Below are 27,906 nucleotides of genomic sequence, written 5' to 3'. Positions count from 1 at the left end.
CTGGGCTCTAGAGTGAGAGATCATGGGGAGAAAGGAGAGATAGAGAATGGGAGAAAAGGGAATAAATAAACAACGGAATAAGATGGGGAGAAGGGAGAACTGTTTTTCATACTAACTCTCAACCTTGAGCTTTATTCTCCCTCTGGAATCCACAGATAAGTTCACAGTTATTTCCACAAATGTCCAATTACACTCAAAGAAAATCAAAGGCTTGGATTTGGACGGTGGGAAATTGCTAGTAACTAAGACTAGGGGAAACTGGAGCTGAATCGACGGGGCTGAGCAACAGCGTACCGACCCAAAGCACTGGTGTGATTCAGCCTTTTCCTGTACGTACCAGGCAAGCCTGGGGCGCATAGGTCATCCCCCTGGCACAGAATGCCCTAATGCCACTTAGAATCCTTCCTGTTTTCGTCCCTCCCTGCAAAACACTTCGTTGCAATATTTACTAGAAGTGAGTAGAACTGTTAGGAGGAAGAGGAGAAGCAGTTGGAGTTCACAGAGGAAGGGACAGGGTAACATCCCAGGATTACATAAACTTAAAGGGGCTGCCAAGTTGGTCAAACAAGCCCGTGGGACCCGAAAGCCAGAGAACATCGCCGTAAAGGAAAGAAACTGAAGCCTTTCTCGGAGCCTGTCTGGGCTGCTCAGAATCTACGGACCATGGTGAGTCAGACTGTCTGGAGGTGGAACTGGGGCCAACCTGAGGAATCTCGGGGAATGGCTGGAGTCTCCCTGACCCCTTCTTTCTCCTCAGGAGCGTGTGCTCGGCTTGTTGCTGTTGCTTCCGACGCTGGTGCATGCCTCTCCCGCCACAGCAGAACCCTGTGAACTAGACGAGGAAGGTGTCCGCTGCTCCTGCAACTACTCAGATCCACAGCCGAGTTGGTCCAGCGCTTTCTCGTGTGCTGGGGCGACAGAGGTGGAGCTCTACGGCGGAGGCCGCAGCCTAGAACACCTTCTAAAGCATGTGGACACAGAAGCAGATCTGGGACAGTACACTGATGTTATTAAGTCTCTGCCCTTGAAGCGGCTCTTCGTGCGGGCCGCGCGGGTTCCCACTCGGATTGTTTTCGGAGCCCTGCGCGTGCTCGGATATTCAGGTCTCCGGGAACTGACATTTGAAAACCTCGAGGTAACCGGCCCCGCGTCGCCGCCGCTTCTGGAAGCCAGCGGACCGGATCTCAACACCTTGAGCCTCCGCAACGTGTCGTGGGCAACAAGGGACACCTGGCTCTCAGAACTGCAGCAGTGGCTAAAGCCTGGACTCAAGGTACTGAGTATTACCCAAGCACACTCGCTCAACTTTTCCTGCGAACGGGTCGGCGTCTTCCCTGCCCTTGCCACCTTAGACCTGTCTGACAACCCTGAATTGGGCGAGAGAGGTCTGATCTCGGTCCTCTGTCCGCACAAGTTCCCGACCCTCCAAGTTTTAGCGCTGCGCAACGCGGGGATGGAGACGCCCAGTGGCGTGTGCTCTGCACTGGCCGCAGCAAGTGTGCAGCTGCAAGGACTGGACCTTAGTCACAATTCACTGCGGGATACAGCGAGCGCTCTGAGCTGTGTCTGGCCTAGTCAGCTAAACTCGCTCAATCTGTCTTTCACTGGACTGGAGCAGGTACCCAAAGGGCTGCCAGCCAAGCTCAGCACGCTTGATCTCAGTTACAACAGGCTGGATAGGAAACCTAGGCCAGATGAGCTGCCTGAAGTGGAGAACCTGTCTCTTAAAGGAAATCCCTTTCTGGACTCTGAATCCCACTCAGAGAAGTATAACTCTGGTGCAGTCACAGCTGCAGCTTGTTCATCCCTAGCAGTGAGCCTGTCAGGAGCTCTGGCTTTGCTCCTAGGAGGTCGCCTCTTTGTTTAAGGAACATTTACATCCTTCTTGCTTCTGTGGGTCCTGGTTAATGAATTCTCTGCTTTAACTTTATTAAAATCTCAATCCACGATGTAAGGAAAGAAAGACAGTTAAGATGGCTCAGAGGGTAAAAGCTACCAAGCTTGAGCCCTGATTTTGATCTCAGGATCCACACCAAAGGAAAGAACTCACCCCTTCTGAAAGCTGTCTATCTCTGCCCACAAATAAAATGTTTTTAAAACAACTATGCGTTTGTTGGTTTTGTTTGTTTGGGTTTTGTTGTTGTTTGGTTTAGTTTGGTTTGGTTTTGAGACAGAATCTAGCTCAAACTGGCCTCAAACTCGGGAAGATCTGTCTGTCTCTGCCTCTCAAATACCCAGTTTAAATAATCCTGAACCGTGAGTCCAGGCCACTCACTCCACACATCTTTACTGAGTACCTTCTGTACGCCAGGCTCAGTACTAAATGAGGAATTCATTCTTAAACATTCTCCGTCTCCTTAGAAATCCTATTTTTCTCAAGAGAAGAACTGCTGAGACGTCTTCTCTAGCTCGAGCTGTGGAGGATGATGAATATATAGTTAAAGGATAACTGAATGGAAATTGAGAAGGTTTGAAAGAGAATGGACCCACAGGCTCACATGTATAAATACTAGATTCCCCAGTTGGTGAAACTGAGTGGTAAAAGAATTAGGAGGTGCGGCCTTGTTGCTTGTTGGCGGAGGTTGAGGAGGCGGGGCTTGGAGATTTCAAAAGTTCAGGCCACTTCCAGTTAGCTCTCAGCCTTGTGCTTTGTGATCAAGATACGGGTAAGACCTCACCATGCCAGCTGCCACATTTCCTACCATGATGATCATGAACTCTATAACTGATCCCCTAAATCAGTGTTTCTCAACCTTCCTAATACTGAGACTTTTAATACAGTTCCTCATGTGTAGCGGTAAAAATAGAAAATGTACACGCCAACCCTCACTGTCGCCGGCATCGTAGAGACACATGGCATTTGCGGGGTATTTTCATCTCAGTCAGCAAAAAAATGTCTCCACCCGACTTGCTAAGTTCCCAATTTTCATCCCAGTCAGCCTCCCGCTACTCATCCCGGGAGCAGCTGCCCTGTCCCAGCTGGCTCTGTGCTGCGAACTCTAGCTACATTCCCAGCAACCTGGTAGAATCAGAACTCTAGAAACTTGTAATTTATCAATCAAATTTAAGTCAATAAATTCCTGCTCCACAAAATGTCCACACAATAAACTCAGAGCCAATTGATATTGGTATAAACTGCCCACCTAGATAAAACAAATTGTCCTAAAATAGTTTCTCCCTTATAAGATATTCATAGCTACCTGTGGCTATTTAAAGCCACACGGAGATGGAGCATCTTCCTCCTCCATCTTGGCTTCTTCCCTCTCTCCTGTCTCTCCTGCCTTTCCAAAACTCTGTCCCCGCCTTACTTTTCAGTGTCCAATCACAGGCCTTGCTTATCTTGTGCCTGTCTTCACCTGCATATCAACCACACTCATCTACATGACGGTGACCCCCAACTCTAAAATTATTTTTGTGGCTAATTCATAACTGTAATTTTGGCGACTGTTATGAATCGTGATATAAATATCTGTGTTTTCTGATGATCTTAAGTGATCCTTGTGAGAGGGTCATCCAACCCCCAACTTTCAAGAGCCAAACCTCCAGCCATTTTCTTATATTCTTCCTTTCTCTTCAACACCGGGGTGGGGGGGCAGAGATGTCTCTTGTCCTACATGAACTTTGAGTTTTAACTTCTATGACTTTCACCTTGTCAAACCCTCACCCAATGATGGGGGATTTGTGTAGGATTCAAACGTCGGTTTCTGTGCCCCTCCCCCAAATCTGGTTGCAATCTTATTCTGAAAATCTTCTGTCTTAACGTTTAAACGTTGCGCCACAATTATCCCCTGATTGGTCAATAAAGAAGCTGATCAGCCAATGACTGAGCAGAGGAGCGAAAAGGACTGGACTTCCTCCAAGCCAGGCAAAAGAGAGGAAGTGGATATTCCCCAAGGAAAGGGTCCAGGGGCTACCATAAGAACAGAGAGACCCAGATCAACACTACCATGAGAATATCTCAAGAATTTTGGCTGAGAGGTAGCCAGATTAGTTTAGAGGATGAAAATAGATTAATGCTGCTCAATTGTTGTACCTTAAATTTGTTAAATAAACCTAATAGCCCTGTCTCAATTATCTGGAAGATAACTGGGTTAAGAGAAATATGCAACACTTATAAATATGCACGAAGAGATTTGGGTTTTGGAAGTAGGTGAGGCAGTCTGTCTTCAAACTAGTGATCTGTTGTTCTGGTTATAAACGTGAGGATGGCCCTTCCAAATTGACGTTCACATTGGTAAGCAAGACAACAGCTCATTCCTTAGGAATAGTTAGTATCAGAAAATTGGTCATCTCAAGACAGTTTCTTACATTTGAACAGTTTGGTCACACTTTACCTGCATACAGAAATAAACTATAAACACATTGCCCTTTCACACAACCCCCAATCTGGTTAGACTGGCAAGCATAAAAGGGTTGTAATCCAAGGAAAGGGAAGAATCAACTCCATCTTGGAAGGAATTGCAAAAAATGAAACATCCTTGTTATTTATAAAAACAAAATCTCAAACGTTTGATTTGCCAAATGAATACTCGGGAGCCAGATTCTGTGGTAGAAGCCTGCTAGCTCAGAGAAGCAAAGAAAGCTCCCAGATGACCCCCCAGAAGAAAACCGTTCTTTCTCCTCCACCATGTCTTAAATACCCTTCAACTCAAAGACTCTCCTTTCTCTTTCCTGGGTTTTCTTATGTTTGATCCCCGTCAACTGCTTACTTGCTCCACCTCTTGACCTAGTATTGACTTTATTTAGCTCTTGTTTACAGAAAGCTCTTGAGTTAAAAGTATGGACTAAGCCATACCTCAACAAGAAACAGATTTTTTTTCTCTGGTTGACAATTTCAGGGTTCACAATGTGATCAAATATCCCGTAACACATGCCAGGCATAAAATGGTCACCATTTCAGAAACTGAAAGTAGACAAACAAAACTGAGTTTCATGTGGTTAGAAAAAGTTAAGACCAAAGGCAAGGAAGCTGGATACATTTATACATTTAAGTACTCATCCCATGGCACACTGAACTGCACTAAACCCTGGGAAACGAGCAGGAATAAAATAGATGTCCCTTCTATTCAGATATAGTTGCTATGAATTAAACAGTTGTGCCCTGTTGGGATATGTTTCATAGCTTAGTTGGTAGAGTGCTTGCCCAGCAAAGCCCTGAGTGCTGCACAAGGGTTGCTACAGAAACCCTGTAATCCCAACATTCAAGGACAGAAGCAAGAGGATTAAAGAGTTTAAGGTTATCTTTGGTTACATAGTGAACCTGAGGCTAGCCTAGAATACATGAGATTATGGTTTTTTTAAAAAGATTCCCAATGAGATTTATGCATTGAAAGCTGGGCATGAGGGCTGGAGAGATGGTTCAGTGGTTAAGAGCGCTGACTGCTCTTCCAGAGGTCCTGAGTTCAAATCCCAGCAGCCACATGGTGGCTCACAACCATCTGTAATGAGATCTGATGCCCTCTTCTGGTGTGTCTGAAGACAGCTACAGTGTACTTATATTTAATGAATAAATAAATTAAAAAAGAAAGAAAGCTAGGCATGGTGGCACATACCTGTATCTCTAGCACTCAGGAGGCAGAGTCAGGGGAATCCTGAATTCTGAGCTACATTGTAGAACACTGTTTCAAAAAAAAAAAAGCCTCATCTGTTGACACTGTAACCCACAGAGTATCAATATTTGGAAATGAGGTTCCCAAGGAAATAATTAGGCTAATCTTAAGGGTGGGACCTAATCCAATAGGATTATCAGAAAAGATACCAAGAGCCCACACATCTGGTCTCTTTATCCCTTTATAGACCAAGATGGGAATATAAAATGTGAGGAAGATGTGAGCCTGCACTAAAACCCACACAGTGTTGCATAACTGTCTGTAGTTCCAGTTCCAGGGGATCCTGGTCTACATGGAGAGTTCCAGGACAGCCTACATAGAGAGACCCTGTCTTAGAAACAAAAACAAAAACAAAAACAAGAAAGAAAGAAAGAAAGAAAGAAAGAAAGAAAGAAAGAAAAAAAAAGAGAAATTGAGGAAAAGAGAGAAACTATTCAAAAGTGGGAGGGGTGTCCAGGGAGAGAAAACCATTAACTTTCCTTTGTGAAGGGATTTTATAGAGTAATGGCAGAAACTATACATAGCTGAAGCAGTCTCTGTTAAGACTGGTTAATTTCAGTGATATCAGGGGTTCACTCTATGTATGTCTGCCTGGCCCGACCAGGAAGATGGCTGTGTGTTGCTCGTGCCTACCCGGTTATGAATGCTTGAAACCTTCTCTGATCATCTTCATCTCAAGCTTTGACTAATTTTCAATCTATTAGTCTAACATTCAGCCAGTGTTACTTCCCTCTGAACTTGAAATTGACTCAGTTGCTGATAATTTTACTAAGGGACTTTGTTCTTACATTCATAGGTTCAGCTTATAATTTTACCATGGCAGACAGTTAACTTTATCCCATCTTCTAAGATGTGGTTGTTGTCTTTCTTGGTTATTTAGTGCCTCCTGGGTGGAAGCTTCTTACTAGGAGATCTTTACTTACAATTGAGTCAGTTACAATTAGCTGTATTAAAAGCAAAACTATATAAAAGTACAATAGTGCCTTGCATATGTCCCTCAAGGATTTTAGAGTGGGGGTAAGGTGGAAGAGGGGTAAAGATTGTCCTTGTCCCCTTATCTATTTAGCTTGACTATCTTGCACCTAATGACAAGCTCTCTTACACGTCTTTATTAGTGCTCTAAACCCTGCAGTTATAACCCTAATATTTCTTTTAATTCTGGCATCTATTCATTTATTGTTTTAAAAATGTATTTATTTATGTATATGAGTGATCTATTTGCAGATATGCCTGCGTGACAGAAGAGGGTATCACATCTCATTATAGATGGTTGTGAGCCACCATGTGGTTACTGGGACTCAAACTCAGGACCTTTGGAAGAGCAGCCAGTTCTCTTAAGCACTGAGCCATCTCTCCCACTCAACAGCATCTATTCTTACTGTAACATATGTGAGCCATCTTCAGTTTTCTCCGTGAGGTTTCCCCTGTCTATGAAGTGTGAGCTGGCACCTGCATCAGTGGGAAGTAAAGTGGTCAAGCAACTGTGATAAACAACAAAGTTCAATGAGATCAGGAGTCTCCCTTAGTCAGCCCCTGAAGCTGTGAATCCCAGAAAGTACTCCATCCTTTACTGGAAGGGAGTAATGAGAAAAATGGGTTTAGGGATGGGTATTGCTATAGTGAAGACATACAAAACAATACTAAATAGCACATATGCCAAAGCAGACCAAGACTTTCCTAGCTGACTTTGGAGATTAGAGAGACTGCTCCCAGTGTCAAGACATGTGATATCTGTTTTTCTGGACAGCACCCAGCAGCCTAGAGAGAAAATGTATTCATCTAAGATTGAAATGAGAAGTGCAAGGCATCTCAGAGAAGACCCAAGATTGAGAAATCTGAACTGATAGAGCAAGGCTGAGTAGCACACCCTCACAGCGATGGAAGGAAGCGAAGGAAGGAAGTGAAGAAAGAAAGGAGACAGGATTAAGAGAAGTGGGGGTTCCACAATGGCACTCTGTGGCCAGATATCTGATGTGGGATGGCTGTTTTTCTGCTGAAGGGTGAAATGTGGTCATAGGATTTTCTGAGCCAAGATCTGTTTCCTTCTAGCTTCTTCTTTTGCTTTCTGGCATCTGGAGCTCATATACCCTAGTTTTTTTTTTTTTTTTTTTTTTTTTTTTTTTTTTTTTTTTTTTCTCAACTCCCAGAAGTTTTACCCTGAAAACAAGTTCATTTTTTGTTCTGTTTCATTCTATTCCTTCCAACCTATACACTCCAACCACTTTTCTAATGCACATTCCCCCAGATCTTTTAAAGGTATTTTTAAGCCATTTAAAATCAAATCAGGAACATTTGTGCCCTGATTTAAATCATTGTGGCAAAACTTTTTGAGGCCATGTTTTGTAATTAGGCTGCCCTCAAACAGGAAAGCTTGCTTCTACATCCTGGGTGCTAGATCTGTGTCACCACTCCCAGCAAGACATTTCTTAAGTTACTAGTTTTCTTTTCTTTTTTTCTCTTCTCCTCCTCCTTCTTGTTTCTTGTTTGTTTGTTGTGTTCAAGACAGGTTCTTTCTGCATATCCCTGGCTGTCCTTGAGCTCACTCTGTAGACAGACTGGCCTCAAACTCAGAGATCCTGAGAGCTGAGATTAAAGGAGTGAGCCACTACACTCAGATTGGCTTAACTTCTTCAAACCAACGCAATACCCCACATCAAAGGAACATTTTTCCTATGATTATTTGAATAGATTCAAAAGAAACTTTTGGTAAAATCTAAACCCCTTTGATGAAAAACATCCAACCAAAGAAAAATCTAGAACGTTTCTCCATGTGGTCATGAAGTGTACAGAAAAATGTGAGCTGAGACCACATTTGCTGATCAAAGGTTAGATATCTTTTGCCCTAAGATGAGCAACAGCCCAAGAACGGATGTTTTCAAACCCTCTAGTCAACAGTTTATTAGAGGTTCAGGTCATGATAATTCATCATGGAAAGTATGACTTAATTTCAAAAAACAAAGTGGGCTGGGAAGATTGCTCTTTAGGCTTAGAGTTTTCAAAACCTATTTTAATTAGGGTTCTTTAATGCTTCAATCTCTCTTCTAGCTTCCAGAGGTCGGGAGAGATGTTAATGGAACAAGGAAGATTTGGACCTGTTTAAAAGTAGTTCTTCAGGGTGATTCCAATCTTCATTGTCAGCAGTCCAGTTTAAAGCATCCAATGAGAATCAGTAATGGCAATCCAGTCCAAACAGCAGACACCAAACACCAATCAGTAGCAGCAGCTGGATCCAGAAGTAGCTGAGAGAGTCTACCGAATTGACCATGGAAGTGGCAAGAAGCAGCCAGAATACAATGAGAAGTTCTTTGGTACATTTCTCTCTACGAAGTTATGACAAAATCAGCTAAGACCAACAAATCATTGTAAGGTGTCATCTATGAAGACCAGCGAAACGTTCACTGTCTATTGGGTTCTACTTATACTCTTTCCAAACATCACGAATCCTCTCAAGTGTCTGCTTCAGCAAAACATCCTCTCATAAGACTGCTTCCAGGAAAACATCACATTGTTGTAAGATCCCAAGATCTTACAACATTGTTGTAAGATCCAAGATCCCTTGGCTCAGGAACGCGTGACCCACAGAGCACAATTAGACGATAGACCGCTGTAATAACAAGAGGTGTATTTGAAGCCAATGCGTCGGGGTTCCGAGGCTCACTCGCAGGAGAGCCGAAGTCGGAACCCTGGGTAGCAAGAGGAGCACCCTTTTATAGCCAAAATCCGCGAATTGTGGTGGAGGTGGGGTTGGTGGGTACTTTGGACGGTTTGCTTTGTTCATATAACAGCTCCTGTCCCTGTCACTGCCCCCCTTAAGATTGTTTGAGCAAGCTCAGGATATCTTAATCAGCAACTGCCAGCCATTTGGCTCCTGACTTCTAATTAGTAATTGCCAACCTATTGGCCCAGCAGTTTCCTTCTGGGGGAGTAGGGGGTGCTAGACCTAGTCTGAGCCTGCTTTGCTTCTTTGTTCTTCAAAATTAATTGGTAGAAATAGCTAAAGCAAAAATGAGTTCCTCAACATCATACAAACTAAGTCTCCAAAAAGGACTGGAGAGATGATGGCTCAGTGGTTAAAAGCACTCACTGCTCCTTCAGAGGTCCTCTGTTCAATTCCCAGCAACCACATGGTGGCTCACAATGAAGACAGCTACAGCAAACTCATTAATTAAAAAAAAAAAAAAAAAAAAGAATAGAGTCTCCAAAGAAACTAGAAATCTTCACTTCATTGCTCATTGAGTAAAGTGTTTGCTGAAAATCACAAGGATCCCCAGCTCCTACATAAAAACTAGGCTTGGCAGCAGGTAACCGTCACCTCAGCACTGGTGGCGGATAGCATGGGCGAGTGGGTTTGAGGGTTTACTGGTCATAAATTCCAGTTGAAACAGTAAGCTTCACACTTGTTGAGAGAGCTTGTAAAAAATGGAGCTGGAAAGACAGCTCAGCAGTTGAGCACTTGCTGTTCTTGCAGAGGACCAAGGTTCACTTCCCAGCACCCTCATGGCTTCTCACAATCATCTGTAACTCCAATTTCCAATACCCTCTCTGGCCTCCTTGGACACCAGGCACACATGTGGTACACATACATATATATACAGGCAAATATTTCATGCATGTAAAATAAAAAGAGAAAAGTGGTACTGGCACATGACTTTAATCTTAGCAGTTACGAGGCAGAAGCAAGTGTTTCTCTGAGTTTAAAGCCAGCCTGATTTACAGATAAGTGTGTCTTTTTTCTAAAGATTTATTTATTTTATCTATATGAGTACACTGTAGCTGTCTGAGCCATCTCTCCAGCCCCTGGGGTGTCTTATATATAATAAATAAATAGATTTTTTTAAAAAAGATTTATTTATATAGCTGTCTTCAGACACACCAGAAGAGGGTATCAGATCTCATTACAGATGTTTGTGAACCATTATGTAGTTGCTGGGATTTGAACTCAGGACCTCTGGAAGAGCAGTCAGTGCTCTTAACCGCTGAGCCATCTCTCCAGCTCCCAAAATAAATCTTTGAAAAAAGAAAAGAAAATTGGTAGAGGAATATCCCTAATGCAAACCTGTAGCTTCCATATGCATGAGACAGACCACCCATATACATACAAACCCATGCACACCAAACAAAACAAAACAAAGCAAAAAAAAAAAATACATGTATGTTTGTATCTTTCCACATTGTCAGAATTTATTGAATAACAATGAATTTGTAAGCTGGATCCAGCTCATTGGCTGCAATTTATCAAGTAACTCTGATTTTCCTTGATAATTGCCTGAGGTAGACACGGGTTCTTTGTATTATTTTTTCAAGACAGGAACTCACTTTATAGTTCTGACCCTTTCTCCTTCTCCATGCCCCAACTCAATGTCCCTCCTTTCTGTTCGCTTCTGTTCACTCCCTGCTCCTCCTCTTGACCTAGGGTTAACTTTGTTTAGCTCCTGGGTTAAAGGTTTCCTTCTGGGATGACTGTGGGGTAGGAAGGTCAGCTGGGAGCTTTCTCTGCCTCTCTGAGCTACCACGCTTTCACCACAGCATCTGGTTCCTGAGTCTTCATTGGTAAAATCAAATGACTGTGATCTTGTTTTTGAAAACAAGGCTCAGAATTATGCTGAGCTGCAAAAGTAAGGTGCAGTACCAATGGAAACCACTGAGCCAAAGGCAGGTGCCTGGAACACTGACTAGGGGAACCAAGAGAATGAAGAAAGGACAGATTCAGACACAGGTACAGAAAACTAGGGTCAGGTGAACTGTGAATACTCTGATGAAGTGGCATCTAGTGGTTGAAACCCAGAACCTCAGTGTGTTTATTATGTATATGTACAGCACAGGGGTGAGGCTGGGAGAAGACCTAACTATAGGAGAAGGAAGCTTCTGTTGTTAGTTTTTGTAGCTTTCTAGGTTGTGTAGAATGATAAATGTTCATCAATCATCTGTAAACTCATACTTGGCCCAGAGAAAAGTGTGCTGGCTATTTTTATGACCAAGCTATAGTAATCTGAGAGTGCTTCTATAAAATTAGCCTACAGGCAAGCCTGTTGGATATTTTCTTCACTAGGGATTGATAGAGGAGGGCCAGCCTATTGTGGGTTTTGTCATTTCTAGACTGGTAGTCCCAGGTTCTAAAAGAAACCAGTCTGAGCAAGCCACAAGGAGCAAGCCAGTAGGCAGCACTCCTCCATGGTTTCTACATTAGTTCTTGCCTCCAGGTTCCTACCCTGCTCAAGTTCTTGTCTTAACTTCCTTCAGTGGCAATCAGTGATGTGAAAGCCAAATAAACCCTTTTCTCCTCAAGTTGCTCTTGGCCATAATGTTTCATCACAGCAACAGTTACCCTAAGAAAAAGGCTTTGCCAACTCTAAGTTTGGCCCATATGGCAAATGCCTTTGTCATTTCCTCATGGGTCCAAGTCTTTTATTATGACTGTGTCCATGGCAACAATACACATTCATCCAGGATTCACACAGGGGCTTACTCCAATTCCATTAGGTAGACCCAGGTCTAGATAAACAAATGTGTAGACAAATGAACAGAAATACAAACAACAGACCACATTTACAGTGGGTACTCAGTCAAGCAGAAACCCTCAGACAGATATGTCTCCCAGTTCCTTGTCAAATGACAGATCAGTGGCCATCATCACCAAGTCAGTATTTGATGTCTTGCTCCAGTGTTTAGTCCAGGTAAGGGCGTTGTTTTGTTTTGAGATAGGGTTTCTCTATATTGTTTTGGCTATACTGGAACTCGATCTGTAGACCAGGCTAACCTCAAACTGATACATCTGCCTGCCTCTGCCTCCTGAGTGCTGGGATTAAAGGTGTGCACTACCACTGCCCAATTCCACTTTTTATTTTAATGTCTATGGTGCTTTGCCTGCATGTATTTTTGTGTACTGTGTGTGTCTGGTATCCTTGGAGGTCATAAGAGGACATTGGATTTTCTAGAACTGGAATTATAGTTGATTATTAGCCACCTTGTGGGCTGTGGAAACTAAACCAGATCCTCTGGAAGAGCAGCCAGTGCTCTTAATAGATGAACATCTGTCTTAGTTAGAGTTTTACTGCTGTGAACAGACACCATGACCAAAGCAACTCTTACAAGAACATGTAATTGGGTCTGGCTTACAGGTTCAGAGGTTCAGTCCATTATCATCAAGGTGGGAACATGGCAGCATCCAGGCAGGCATGGCGCAGGAAGAGCTGAGAGTTCTATATCTTCATCTGAAGACTTCTAGCAGAATACTGGCTTCCAAGCAGGTAGGATGAGGGCCTTAAAGCACACATCCACAGTGACACACCTACTCTAACAACCCACACCCACTCCAACAGGGCCACACCTTCTAATAGTGCCACCCCTTAGGCTGAGAGGATATACAAACCACCACAGCATTTCTCAGGCCTTGGTGTAACACTTTTACTTTAATCTAGAGTGTTGTGTTGGGGTAACCTACCCCTAAACATATTATGACTGACTATGAAGATATGTCCCTATATTCTCAATTGTAATTGCTGTGCTGGGAAGCACCAAGTAAGCAAGTAAATGTTTGTGGCTTCCTCACCTACACAAAAAGAAAGACAAACTGCCATAGGGAGAAACCTCCTGTGCTAATAGCTTTTTTGTATGAAGAGGAAGTGTGGCATCTGAACAAAAAAGTGCTGGCAGCTGAGGCTGGTGCAGAGAAGGGGGGGGATGCAGAATGGGAGTAGAACAGACAGAGAGAGACAGAGACAGAGAGAGCCCTGTGGAGAAGCTTGCTGGCAGGAAAGTTGGGTTGAGTTAGGTGGGCTAGCTGAGGGACTGCCCCAGCAAACAGGCCAACAGCTTTATGCCCTACAGATGTCTCTTTGTCTTTATTAGTAAACCACAAATGGGAACCCTGATGGCCAGTCCTGTGACTGTGTTGGATATGTCCTCAGGCTTGGTTTTCCAATTTTGTTTTTGTTTTGTTGTTTGTTTTTCAAGACAGTGTGTAGCCCTGGGTGTCCCGGAACTCCTCACCCTGTAGATCAGGCTGGCCTCAAACTCATGTAGATCTGCCTGCCTCTGCCTCCTGAATTCTGGGACTAAAAGCACGTGCCAACACTCCCTGCTTTGGTTATTTTCTAATAAGATTTTAGCATGTCCATGGGCCCAAGTTACTTGGATACATTACAGGGGGGCAACCTGTCACATTTATGAACAAATTATTTACCAGTCTGTGCCTCGTGGGTTCCACATAATGTTGTTGTTTATGTGCCTAAAAGGTGCAAAGCCATCTGCCTATCTTTTTGCCCACAGAACAGAGAGAGTCAAATGCTGTTTGAACAGCATGAAAATCCACTGGCTTACGCAACAGGGAGTAACAGGGGCAGCCTGATGTCAACATGAATTGAGTTTGGTGAAAGAACTACGTTAGAAAACTCATACTTCCTAGTTTCATATCCTATTGTTTAAACAACAGTAACTAAGACAATGTGACAGTAGTGTAAGGTAGTGGTAGATATTGTTATAAAAGAAGTGAGAGTTCAGAAATAATCAGTGTCTATATACAATGATTCTGAAGTGGTGTTGATAACATTAAATGAGGAAATACTATAGTCTCAATTAGATTATCTTCTTGTAGATGGGTGAGGATGGGTGCAGACTATGTCTTAAAACTAATTCAGCTGGCATGGAGGACATGCTCAGAAAGTGAGGGTAGAAGAATTAATCATGAGTCCTAGGCTAGCCTGAGCTATATACATAGTAAGACTATGTCTCAAAAAAAAAGTCTAAGGATATAGTTTAGTTGATAGAAATCTTGTCTAACATACAGAAATCCTAGATTTGATTTCCACCACCATGTAAACTGAACTGTAATCTTTGTACTGCAGGAACAGTGGAAGAAGGATTAGAAATTCAAGGTCATATTCAGCTGTGTACTGAATTCAAGGCTAGCTTAGGCCACATGAGAATCTATAAGTAAGTAAGTAAATAAATAATTAAATAAGGTGTTTTATAACAAAAATTTGTACCAAAATGTTCATATTTGTGGTGCATAAAAGAAAAAAGATTAACTCTTGGTGCCATTTCCTCAAGAGTGGACAGTTTTGGTCTCTCGTATTCTCGTTTAACAGTAGTCTAATCCAAAAGTCTAGTCTGGAAGAGAAAGGTCTAATCTCAGTGATATCTAATATAAAAACAGAAGCATCCTGTCTGTGTATTGAGCACAGCAAACACAGGAAGCAGAAGGAATGAGAAACTTTTATCTTAATCAACCTTAAAGGCATCTCATGAGGGATAAAATCATTCTTCTGGACCATCTACCTCAGAATAGCACACAAAGCCACACCACATATCACTTTATACCCACATGTTGTTTCCAACATTTTGGGGTCCTGCGGAACATCACTTTCAATTGCTTCCAGAGAATGGTCTCAGACCTGGTTGTCACCACATCTCACATATACATATTGTTCCGAGTCAGAGACATGAGTGGCTCACTGAGGAAAAGTACAGAGTCCGGTACAATGAGAACTGTGTATTCACCTGGACTTGGCATTGGAAGTCCAAAATATGCTAAGACTGGGTGGTTGCATCATTTTTCCTAGAGGTCATGTAATTCCAAACATGTTAGATACACAGTATAGAAGCAGAATAAGTGCTTAGTTATACATGGCCGCAAAGCACATTACTAATTTGGTTGTAGGTTGCGCCAAAGTTTGATTTGTAAAAGCAAACCTTAAGAAGCATTTTTCAGGAAAATACATTCCCACATATTTTAGCAGTGTGGCGATTCTCAATGGCAAAAACTTGGAAACATCCAATCTATAGATGAATGTGGTGTGGATTTGGTCTAATGCTGCTTGTGTTGTGTTAATTTGGTCCTGAAAATTGCACAAGAATCTGAATGTATAAACTTTTTGTTTTTTTTTGTTGTTGTTGTTTTTTTTTTTTTTTTTTTTTTTTTCAGAGCTGAGGACCGAACCCAGGGCCTCGAGCTTGCTAGGCAAGCGCTCTACCACTGAGCTAAATCCCCAACCCTGAATGTATAAACTTAAGCTGCTGAGGGACCCTGCCCCCAGTTGGTTTTGATTGGTAAATAAAGTTGCCTGTGGGCAATGGCTGAGTAGGGAGACAGAGGCAAGACTTTAGAATTCCTAGACAAGGGACTGAGGAAGGAGCAAGAAGGGACAAGTGGATCTCTGTGAGCCTGAAAACAGCCTGTTCTACAGAGTGAGTTCCAGGACAGCCAGGGCTATGTTGAAACATGTGCCTGTAATCCATCACTTGGGAAAGAAAACAGGAAGATCCAGGAAGGTAAAGCAGTTCAAGTTCATCTGAAGCCACACGGTGAGTTCTAGGCCAGTCTGGGCTCTATGATGCCCTGTCTCAAAACACAGCAGCAGCAACAAAATCCAGCAGAGCTCAGCTACAGCTCAGTTGGTAGAGTGCTTGTCTAGGAGGCAGAAAGCCCTGGACCTGGTGTCATCTGCTTGTAACTCCCAGGACTTAAGTGGTAGACAGAGAAGAATTGGGGGTTTGGTTTATAAACTGAGCATAGGAGGGGCTGGAGAAATGCCTCAGCAGTTGGGAGTACTTGTTGCTCTTGAAGAGGACCTGGGTTCAATTCCTAGCACCCACATGGTAGTTCACAACCACCTGTAACTCCAGTTCCAGGAGATCTATTCTGAACCCTGAAAGCATCAAACCCTCAATAGGTATGTATTTATATGTACATGTAGCTAAAATCCTCATACATAAAATAAAACAAATCTGATTTTTACAATTAGGCCCAGGAAGAAATTACCAACAATAACTTGTTACAGAATAGAATAATTCTGACAAGCTCAATCACTGTGCCATCACATCATGGCTCTGACTACTGAGAGACTCAGAGGTAGTGGTGTGTGGTGTCAATACCCTGAGCAAAGGAATGAGTCACATACCAGTCAGGACTACATTCGCCAGCATGAAGTTTCATCATACTATTCAGAACAGGGTGTAATTGAGAACTTATGAATGATTGCTGGAATTTTCCATTAGCTGTTTCCTGACCACAACTGAGCTTAGGTAACTGAAGCCATGAATAAGGGAAGACTGCTGTGTTTGATCTATGAAGAGAAAGAATAAAAGGAAGGAGAATGAGGAACTGTAATTCCTGGGTTGGTTGCCACAGCTTTAACCCTAGCATGGCAGAGCAGCAATGCTCTGTGTAATCAGTGACTAGAATAAAATCATAAGTAGATTTAGAAATGACTAATCTAAATCACGAGGAGTTGGGTTACTTCATGTGTAGAAAAATTTAAACTTGGAGTTGGAAGATAGCTCAGCTAATAGAGTGTTTATCTTGCAACACAAGGTTCTGGGTTTGGTTCCTAACACCCACACAAAAAACCATTCATGATGGCTTGCAATTGGAATCCCAGTGATGTAGAGGCAGAGACAGGCATATCCCTAGGGGCCCCCTGGCCAACAAGAAAAAGCCAATTGGTGAGTTCCAAGCCAATGAAAGACCCCGTCTCAAAGGAGATGGACACATTCCTGACCCAAGGAACAGTGTATAAACAACATAAAAGCTAAGTATACAATTGCATGGTTGTTATTTGCAACAGCTAAAATGATAGGAAAAAAAATGAGTCATACTCTCTATCATCTGGTGGTTTGAGCTTCAGTCTTTAGACTCGGGTGAAGAAACGGTGAAGACTCCGATGCAGTTACTTAGACACTCACTGGCTGTTGTGAGTTATGGCCTCAGAGCCCTTTCCAAAAGGAAGTAGCATACTAAGACAACAGTGATCGTTTGCCTGAGTCTTAATAGGGAAAGGCTGGAAGACAAGAAGAGTCAAGGAGTTAGTTATTAATAAAATGGAATTGACAGTCAGATAGTGATGTCACACACCCTTTTTGCCCTGTGATCCAGAGGCAGATGCAGGCGAATGTGTGTGTTCAGCCTGGTCTACAGAGTGAGTAACTGGGGTTACACAAAGAAACCTTGTCTCAAGGTAACTAGGGCTACACAAAGAAACCTTATCTCAAAATAAAATAAAATGGAATTGTCAAAAGTAGCAGAAAGACACAGAGCCCAGCTCTGCTGTTGGTAGCCGAGCCCTTCAGCACCTCCACTCCGATGAAGTCAGATCCTTGACCTTACTGCAGAAGAGAGTTGTAGGATGAATCAGAGTAAAACAAAGTAAGTGAATTTATCATGTGAAGGAAGGGGAAAGGCTGCTTCCGGCTGTCAGAGGAGGGAGAGGGAGTGGAGTTAGGAAAAGAAATAATTACTCCCCCTAAGCCTGGGTGTGGGCTTCCCAAGAGGAACTGGTCCTCCTTAGATATTTTTACAGTGGCTATATAGGTGATTTTGTGGCTAAGTTATATTGGTTAAATGATGTAATTTATGACAAGGTTTAAATATTAAGTAAAGTTTAAGGAAGGAGGAAAAGGTGAAAAATATACAAGGTGCCCCTCCCCCTCCAGTTCTCATGGATCTACATGTTAGATCTCAGTGCCCAGTAAGCTCTCAGCATTCCTCAGAAATCTCGTAAAGTGGGTTTCTGCTTGCCAGGAAAAGCCTTACTTTCTTATCCGGTCCCACAGCTCCCCCGCCTCTCACTTCAGAGAGGGCATCTAGTTCTCTATTAACTCAAGCCAAGCCTCCAACAGATCGGAGCCACTGGCTAGTGCCCAGACTGTTCCACCTAACTCACCCTCCTCCTGCCTCAACATAACATTACCCTTATAGCTGGCAGGACTCTCCCATTTCCCATTCCTGCTAACCCCCTGTGCCCTAGAGATAGTCCTGGCAATCCACAGTTTGCTCCTTCTCCACCTTTCCTCTCTGCTCCCCACAGCCCGGAGAGGTAGCCTTGACAGACTCCCCAGATAACCTCTAGCTATTCTCTCTCTTACCTGCAATAAAGCCTTTCCCTAATCATGGGATGGCCATTGTAGTGCTCTCATTACAATGTGTACCTGACTTTACAAACACAAAGCACTGCCACACCAGGCAAAATCAAATTCACCAACCTAAAGGTGTTGTGGTGCTGGGTATCAAATCGAGGACCTTGTGCACGCCAGGGAAACACTCTGAATGACAGCAACACCCCTTAGTTGTCTATGTTGAAGGTTTTCCTTTCATAAATTAAAATGTAAGATGTTCAGTGAGATGCACTCTTGAGACTTAGAAGGAACCTAATAGATAAAACATTCTGGCTCTAAGTAAGTTTGCTAATCAAAAAACAAACCTTGTTTGAGATGTTATAACCATCCTGGGCCAATCAAAATGTTCTAAAGAGACATTTGTGACTTGTGGTCCCTCCCTTTGGCTTTCAGACGAATGAAACAATGGTCCCTGAATAAATGGGAATCTCTGGAGAAGTGCCCTACTGGGAAAGGGCTGAGGCCGTTGTCTGCTGCAGGAGAGTTGCCTGTGATGTTTGCTAGACCCCCTTGCAGGAAGTGCTGGAGCCCAGACAATGTCAGTGATAGAGCCAACTGCGCCTCAAGCAAAACTGGTCAGTTTTGCCTGTTAAACCAGCTCCCAGGTCGGAATACTGAGATGCACCAGGACTTTTGTTGTTTCCTCTCTACAGTGTAGCTTCATTGAATACACTTTTTAAAACTCAGCTTTTCCCTACTATATGTCTGTTTAACTGGCCTGTTGAGAGTGGGCAACCATGCCCAGCTTGTTGACACAGCCAAGGACCAGGCTCTGCCCCTAGTGACTCAGGAAACAGTGGCTTTAGGAAAACAGGCTCAATCTCTGTAGGCAACTTTGGCTTTATCAGTTATGCTGCATAATAAATATTTGTCTTGATTCTCAGCCAGCTGAAAATAAAATCTAAGATCCCAGGGTGAGTTTCTTTTCCTTCCCACACTTGCCCCTTTCGTGTTCCCCATCTTTCTATCTGCCTCAGAGTGAAGAGACCAGTGCCATGCTCTGAGAGGTTAGGTGGACCAATGGGAGCCACTTACTATGCTCTCTCAATGATTTATTCACCTTTGTTTGGAGAAATTCAAGAAACCTGACCCCAATCACCCGGGGAAAGCCCCACAACCAAATCTACACAAAGACTTATAACAAAGGGTCAGAGTCCTTCAGGCCAAACCTCTGTCTACACCTATTGCCAACACACTGGATATACATGAGTGAGGAAAACAGTGGGAGTGGAGAAAAGATTTTGGGGATTTCCTGATTAGAGTCATATGCAAGGCAGCATCCCCAGTGAAGCTCTGGTGGAGAACACCATTACATCAGGATCGTGCACAAGGGCAAGAAGCTGAGGTCAAAGAATGGAGGTGGACTGCTTCAGTAGCTTGGGTATTGAATCATTCTTTCTTTTATCTGGAGTTTATGGGAATACATATTATGTTTGAATAGGGAACATTTTCCTTATCTAACATACATAAAACTACAGTGTGTTGATGTCCTAATGGAGGCTAAAGTTGCAAGGGTTAATGAAAGTCTAAATGAAGACTTGTTATTGCCAGGTAGAGTGATGCATGCCTTTGATCCTAGCACTAGGGAGGCAGAGGCAATCAGATCTTTATGAGTTTGAATCAAGCCATGTCTACATTGTGAGATTCAGGACAACTAGAGCTGCAGACAGGCAGGCTTAGATGTTTTTTTTCAAAACCTACTTTAATCAGGATTCTTAAATGCTTCAATCCCACTTCTAGCCCACAGTCCAAAGGTGGGGAGAAAGATGGTAAATAGGAAAAGGGGATATGGACCTGTTTAGAAGTAGTTCTTTGGGGATGATTCCAAACTCTGTTGGTCAAGGTACCAGCAGTCCAGTTCAAAGAGTGTCACCAAACAAGAATCAGCAGTGGTGGCTCAATCCAGCAGAAACAACCAGGCCTCCACCAAACCAGCACAAGTCTGCAGCAATGACCAGAACCAGCCGGAAAAACTAGGAGAAGTTCTCTGCTGTGCTTTTCTCAAAGAAGTGGAGATCATCAAAGTTGTTCAAGACCAATGGAGCATTGCATAGTTAGCTATACGACTGCTTCCCCCACACCCTCCGCACCCCCCTCGTACCCCCACACTGTCACTGACAATTGGGTCCTACTTATTCTCTCTCCAAACATCATGTGTCATCTACTTCAGCAAAACATCTCATGAGTCTGTCACATGACACAAACAAAAATGTCCACTTCAGAACCTCACTGAGAGAGAGAGAGAGAGAGAGAGAGAGAGAGAGAGAGAGAGAGAGAGAGAGAGAGAGAGAAAGAGAGAGTTTATTTTGTGTTTCTTTGCCTGCATGTAATGTTCATTATATACATGCCTGCTGCTCTGAAGGGCTCCATGAAACTGAAGTTATAACGGATTGTGAGCTGACACATGAGGGTTGGGAACAGAACTAGGGATGGCCCATGGCTTTAATTTTAACACTCTGGAGGCAGAGACAGGTTAATCTGTGTGAGAAACCTGGTCCACATAGAGAAACCTTCACCAAACAAACAGAACCTACCAACATTGTAGTGTTTTGGCTTGTATTTGTGATCTCAGCACTGAGGAGACTGGATGAGGCAGGAAGATTGCAAGTTCAAGAGCAGACCAGCCTGGCTACATGGTCTTAGTTAGGGTTTCTATTGCTGTGACGAAACACCATGACCAAAGAGAAAGTAGGGGAGGAAGGGTTGATTCAGTGTCTTAGGGTTTGATTTCTGTGAGGAGATACAATGTCCCAGGCAAGTCTAGAAAACATGCAATTGGGGCTGTCTTACAGTTTCAGAGGTTTAGTCCATTATCATTGTGGCAAGAAGCAAGGCAGCGTGCACACATACACATTTTTTAAAATTGATTTATAGAAAGAAAGGGAGAAAGGGAAGAAAAGAATGAACAATGGATGCAGGTCAGCTGACTAGAGGCACAGCTCAGTTCGTGAAGTGCTCTCACAGCATGTACACGACCCTAGGTTGTATCAGCCTCATCTCATGCACCAAGCACGGGGGCCTCAGCTGCAGTCCTAGCACGTGGGAGGCAGAATTAGGAGGAACAGAAATTCGAAGTCAAGCTCAGCTCTGTATGATACTGGAGGGTAGAATAGGCTACAGGAGACTGTCAGAGAGACAGAGAGACAGGGAGAGAGACACACACACATGCACAGAGAAAGAGAGACAGAGGAATATTAAAGAAGACAAGTAATAGCTGATATGAGGTGTGTCCCAAGTTCACAGCAGGCGCTGGTACAAACTACCCAGTAATGACTGCTGGGATTTTGAGTCAGAAAATTTTCATTTGTGGAGAAATTCCTAGTTTTCTCTTAGACAGTAAGTGACACTTTCCCTATAATTAAAAGTCTTAAGAGATGAAATGCATGTATTTTAGAGGTATTGGGGAAACTCTCTAAAGGACAATGAAGTACCTGTCTTGGGGTTTTATTGCTGTGAACAGACACCATAACCATGGCAAGTCTTATAAAGGACAACAAATATTTGGTGCTGGCTTACAAGTTCAGAGTTCAGTCCATTATCATCAAGGTGTGAGCAGGGCAGCATCTAGGCAGGCATGGTGCAGGAGGAGATGAGAGTTCTATCATCTGAAGGCTGCTAGTGGAAGACTGACTTCCAGACAGCTAGGGTGAGGGTCTTAAGCCCACATCGACAGTGACACACCTACCCTAACAAGGCCACATGTACTCGAACAGGGACAAAACTTCTAATATTGCCACTCTCTGGGCCAAGACTATACAAACTATCACAGTACCTAAAAACAATCTTTGACAAAATGCAAATGGTTTGTATAAGACTACACCAGTGGGAAACTGCAAGATGTACTCACAGTGTTCTCTAGGAAATACAAGTTCCTTGTTTCTTTTTGTTCTAAAACTGAAATTAGGGCTGAGATGTTGCCAGATTCGATCACCACCTGACCACATCCTCTGACCAGCAAAGAGCTGCTGGTTTATAATAGCATGTCCAAGGTAGCCACTCAGCATCTTTTCTGAGGAAGTCATGCTCTGACCTATGACTGAAAAATCAGATCAACTCAGACTGTTTAATGAATGCTGTTTGTGCCTACTGTTGGTTTTCACTGAGTCCTGCCTGAAATGATACCTACTCATACGGTCAGGCCGTGAGAAAAAAAGGTCTAGTTAAAGGCAAATCCCTGCCAGGGCACATGAGGTAGAATGATGTCAAGCTAAGGGCCAACCGAGGCTACGTAGTAGGTTCCAGGCTAGTCTTGGCTACATTGCAAGATTTGCTTCAAGATAGATAGAGCAGGTTGTGGTGGCTTACTTATAGATAAACAGCTTTAATCCCAGTACGCATGAGGCAGAGGCAGGCAGATCTCTGTGAATTCGAGGACAGCATGGTCCCTGTCTTTAAAAGCAACGACCAAACAAAGGAAGGAATGCCTCTATGGAATCCACTGTTAAAATTTGATAGATTGGCCCACAGAGAGGCTGGAGAGATGGTTCCATGGTTAAGCACTCTGGCTTCTCTTCCACAGGAAGAGGCTCAATTCCTACCTAGCACACATAATTGTTTGTAGCTCCAGTTCCAGGGGATCCAACACCCTCACACGGACACTCATGCAGGCAAAGCACTGGTGTGTATGAAATAAAAATAAATAAAATTTAAAATAGAATGTAGAAAGTAGAGCAAGTTTCTAAAACTGGAAGTAAAGTTCCCAGCATGTTCACTTGAGGTGGGTAATTAGGAGCATGAAATGACTTGGTGCACAGAGATTGGCAAGCATAGCAACAGTCCAGTGTGGGCTTCTTCAAAGTGCTTGGCGCTTTCTTTTCTTCCTCTGCAGCTCCTGCACCACAGCCATTATGAACAACACAGTAACCATCATGACGAACTGTCTGCTTCAGAGGAAACAGATGGTCATTGATGTCCTTCATCCTGGGAAGGCAACAGTACCGAAGACAGAAATTCGGGAAAAGCTGGCCAAAATGTACAAAACCACACCAGACGTCATCTTTGTGTTTGGATTCAGAACCCACTTCAGGTGACAAGACAACTGGCTTTGGCATGATCTACGATTCTTTAGATTATGCAAAGAAGAATGAGCCTAAATACAGACTTGCAAGACATGGACTTTATGGGAAGAAAAAGTCCTCCCGTAAACAGTGAAAGGAACGCAAGAACAGAATGAAGAAGGTCAGGGGGACTGCAAAGGCCAATGTTGGTGCTGGCACAAAGCAAGTGGAGACTGGATACAGTCAAAGGGATAGATCTGCAGTGACTTGATGTTATGGAGTGATGTGACTTTTGAGAAGGCCAAATAAACTAAAAAGCTTCAATGAAAAAAACAAAACAAAGCAAAATAAAACAAAACAAAACAACAACAACAAAAAAAAACCCTACTTGGCATCTAAGTCTTCCTACCTGTGTGTAAATTAGGGTCAGGCACTTCCTGGTTGAAGAGAATAAACAAGGCTGAGTTAGCACTGGGCACGGATCCAACAGACTGTGGTCTTCAGTCTGTTCTGAAGCAGTCCATCCAAGAAACCCTCATGTTTGTATTGTCTCTTGTTTGTACTGCCAGGCCCAAAGGAAACTCCAATTCCTCATACTCCAAAAGGTGGTCCAAATATCCAGAAATGAGCACAGCCTGGGTTACGAGAGGATTTGGGGGAATTGTTAATAGCCAGCATTCCTCAGGAGTCATTTTTCTTCCCTCCTGCAAAAGGCACATGTGGCTCTCCAATGAACATAACTGGTGGCACCTAGCAGCAGAATCAAGGTCAGTGCTGGCCTCCAGGCTCCCTCGGTCCCTACTCACAAATACTTATTAGACATTTTTTCCCTTCCTTCCCTTTTTCTCTTCTTTATAGTCTGTTTGTTTGTTTGGTTGGTTGGTTGGCTTTGAAACATGGTTTCTTTCTGTAGTCTTGGCTGTCCTGGAATTCCCTCTATAGACCAGGCTGGCCTCCAACTCAGAGATATGCCTACCTGGAATTAAATGTTTGCCACCATCACCTGGCCACTTGTTTACCCACTTCAGTGCCCATGCTACCAAGTCTCACTATTTGCACTCTGCCTTCTCTATTCTCTACCCTCTACCTCCAACTCTCTCAGAGAGCCCTAGCCACTGTTCATCAGAGGTAGTGGAAAGAAAAGGTTACTAGGACAAAGGAGGATGTAGACCTGTCTAGAAATAATTCTTTGGGGTGAATCCTATTTATGTTGAATATCAGCAGTTCAGGTCACACAAATCAGCAGTGGTACCTCGATCCACTTACAAACACCATTCAGGAATCAACAATGGCAGTTTGATCCAAAAGAAACTGGGAGGATCTGCCAATTGGCCTGAGTCCCAGGAAGTGGTAAGAAGCTGCTGGAACAGCACCAGAAGTTCCTTGGTGCATTTCTCTTTATGGAGTCACAACAAACGATGATCAGAGATGAAAGTAAAGGGAACCAGTGAAGACCAGCGTCAGCAAAACTCAACGAAGACCAGCAAAGATCAGCAAGGTGAGCCAATGCACACAGTGTTGTCCACTGTCTGTTGAGTTATATTTATACCCTTTCCAAACATGACATGTTCCCTCAAGCATCCGTTCTAGCAAAACATCACATGCCATTTTTCTAGGCATCTTCCAGAATAAACACCACATGCCTGTTCTTAGCAAAACATCTTCTCATGTGTCTGCTTCAGCAAAAACATCCTCTCATAAGACAGTGTTCAGATGGCTTGACAGTAAAGAGCACTGACTGCTCTTCCAGAGGTCCTGAGTTCAATTCCCGGTAACCACATGGTGGTTCACAACCATCTGTAATGGAGTCTGATGCCCTCTTCTAGTGTGTCTGAAGACAGCTACAATGTACTCATATAAATAAAAAAGTATTTTTAAAAAACGACAGTTTCCAGAAGAGCATCACATGACACACTGAGTCTCCAAATAAACCAGAAATTTCCACTTCAGATGCCAAGAAAGACATGCCCATAGGCTTCCCAAGGAACAAAAGGAAAGAAACTAAGACATAATCTATGTATGGGTACTGGCTCCTTAAGGGAGATTCGGAATGAACTGTATTAGCATTAGCCATGAATATGTTTTTGTTAGCTCTTAAGTTACATCTCAAGAGGTTGCTAGGAAACCTTTACTCTTACTCTTTCAATGAATGAGATTATAGGATGGCTCCAGAGATGCACTGGATGGAGTTATGTTAACGTAATACCAGGACAGTAGGGTTGCAAGAAGGGTTTAGTACATGTTCTTTCCCTGTGAGCTGAGTTTCTGATGAGAATTTAGAGAAATGTAATTGTATTGCTAGGCAGGGAGATACATTGTCATTGATTTTGCTGGAGTTCTTGTTTCTGTGGTCAACCTTTTACTTTTGACTTTTCCACCCAGGACTTGCTGTTCCCTGAAATAACGACTGGGAGACTGCTTATTTGTTAATAAATGCTTATACCATAAGTGCTGGTTTATTCTCCAACCAACTCATAATTTATTTATCCCTTTTGTTCTGAGTTCAGCTACTTGACGGTTTCTCTCTTCTTGCTTTCTTATGTCTCCTTGGAATTCTGGGACAAGGCTCTCATGGTTCTATTTCACAGAATTCTCTCTATACTTGCCAGATGTCCCAACTCCCATTTCCTGCCTCCGCTCATTGGCTATAAGCTTTTTGATTGACAGGTGATAAGAGATTCTTTATACACAGATTTCTGGGTAAGGGGGCCCTCCCTCTTCCAGCCTCCCTATAATTTCCTCTGCCCCACTTCCATTCTTCTAAATGCATTAAGAGGAACCCAGAAAAGAACACTAGCTAGGGCCTGCTCCTATCCTGTGGGATGATCTGTCTGATTCTTACTCTCATTTTTAATGAATCTATACTTTCCTTACTACTCACTATCTTGTCCAACTTATTGTTCAAAAAACAAACATCCCCTTCATTAAAAGTAGGTCACTAAGGCAGCATGGGCATCCACTTTTTCACCATTTGAGGAATAAAGTGTCCTAAGTAACTTCTGTCCTTGTTACAGGGAGCCTCTCCAGAGGATGACCACTATGTGTGTGGTATGACTTATACCAGAGATGACCACTCAGGTATAGTTTATACCCAACTGGAAGTTTTTTTTATTTCTGACACTGGGACTACACTCAGGTATTTGGGGGACCCAAATGTAGCCCCAGGCATTTAGAGCAAGAGGCCTTTAGAGGCAAAAAACATATCCTGGTATATCGAGCTTCAGCTACAGGGGGAGGTTTTTGCACAAGCAAACAGTTTAACAGAAGCTAAAATAAGTTAACTTGGGCATCTTGACCTCAGGTTCCTAGAATTGTGTTGAATAATTTTCCATGGAATTCTCTATCAAAGAGATCAAACTCCAGTTAAATCTGAAATGGCCTCAACAAAAACACAAGAGGAGGGCTAGTGAGGTGGCTCAGTGATTAAGAATACTGTGGTCGGGGGCCATGGCGGGGCGGGGGCGGAGGCAGCAGATGCAGGAGGATCCCTGCAGCTCAAGGCCTATAGCCAAGGCTAAATAGAGCAACCAAGTTTCAAATAAATAACAAAACAAAAACAAAGAAGTGAGAGCAGTACCAGAGGATCAGCCCGCAAGAGAACCTGCCCACCCGAAGACCCACCCACCTGAAGACCCGCCCACCCGGACAGGACTCAAGGTTCAGACGCTAGTCTACATTTTTATGGAGGTTGTTACTGTGTTTATGTGGCGTCTGATTATAAAGGTTCAGAAGTGAAAAAAAAAAAAAAAAAGAATACTGTGGTCTACTCTTCCAGAGGACCTGAGTTCAATTTCCAGCATCCACATGGTAGTTCACAGCTATCCATAAAGGGATCTGTTGCTCTCTTCTGGCATTTAGGTGTACATGCAGACAGAGCATGCCTTCATTTAAATAATAAATACATAAATAAATACATGTTAAGAAAAATAAATAAATGCAAGATGAATCTTTGCGATGTCCTGCCCTGTCACATCTTAACAGGAAGAGACACTTATTTTAGTTGTTTTACACATTCAGTGTAAAAAGAAATTCACTAATTTTAGTACTCAAAACACCAACAAATGGTTGAAAAACAGAAGGCACCACATTGGTTTAGGCCAGCAAGTTGCTTTATTCTTTCTTTTTTTTAACCATAAACCAAAAATTACAGTGCACAGTATCTAATAACAGGCAGAGATAAATCTAATAGACATCTCACATTGCATATTCACTATAAAGTGAAGGTATGACAGAGAACTGGAGAAGTCAAAATAGTTGTTGGGTCTGAAAGTTGGCGCTCTTGTAGAAGACCTGAATTTAGTTCCCAGCACCCTTATGGTGGCTCACCCCCATCCATAACGCCAGATCCAGGGGATCTGATATACTGTATTGGCCTCCATGAACATAGGCACACACATGGTACACAAACA

The 27,906-nt window shown here is 43.1% G+C and overlaps 1 protein-coding gene and 1 pseudogene across 2 annotated transcripts; both read left to right on the top strand.

Annotated features, from left to right (window-relative positions):
• Nucleotides 1-467: 467 nt before the first annotated feature.
• On the top strand, nt 468-2,072 carry CD14 (CD14 molecule). The gene is made up of 2 exons (XM_080920469.1): nt 468-666; nt 758-2,072. The coding sequence occupies exons 1-2, from the start codon at nt 664-666 to the stop codon at nt 1,865-1,867; spliced, it is 1,113 nt and encodes a 370-aa protein (XP_080776595.1). The 5' UTR covers nt 468-663; the 3' UTR covers nt 1,868-2,072.
• A 21,275-nt stretch (nt 2,073-23,347) lies between these two features.
• On the top strand, nt 23,348-23,768 carry LOC308423773 (small ribosomal subunit protein eS24-like; annotated as a pseudogene). The gene has a single exon. The product of its transcript is annotated as a small ribosomal subunit protein eS24-like (transcript).
• Nucleotides 23,769-27,906: the final 4,138 nt, after the last annotated feature.

This window comes from Micromys minutus, assembly GCF_963924665.1.
Source record: "Micromys minutus genome assembly, chromosome: 8".
In the NCBI taxonomy this organism is placed as follows: domain Eukaryota; kingdom Metazoa; phylum Chordata; class Mammalia; order Rodentia; family Muridae; genus Micromys; species Micromys minutus.
This window is presented reverse-complemented; position numbering and strand designations above follow the sequence as displayed.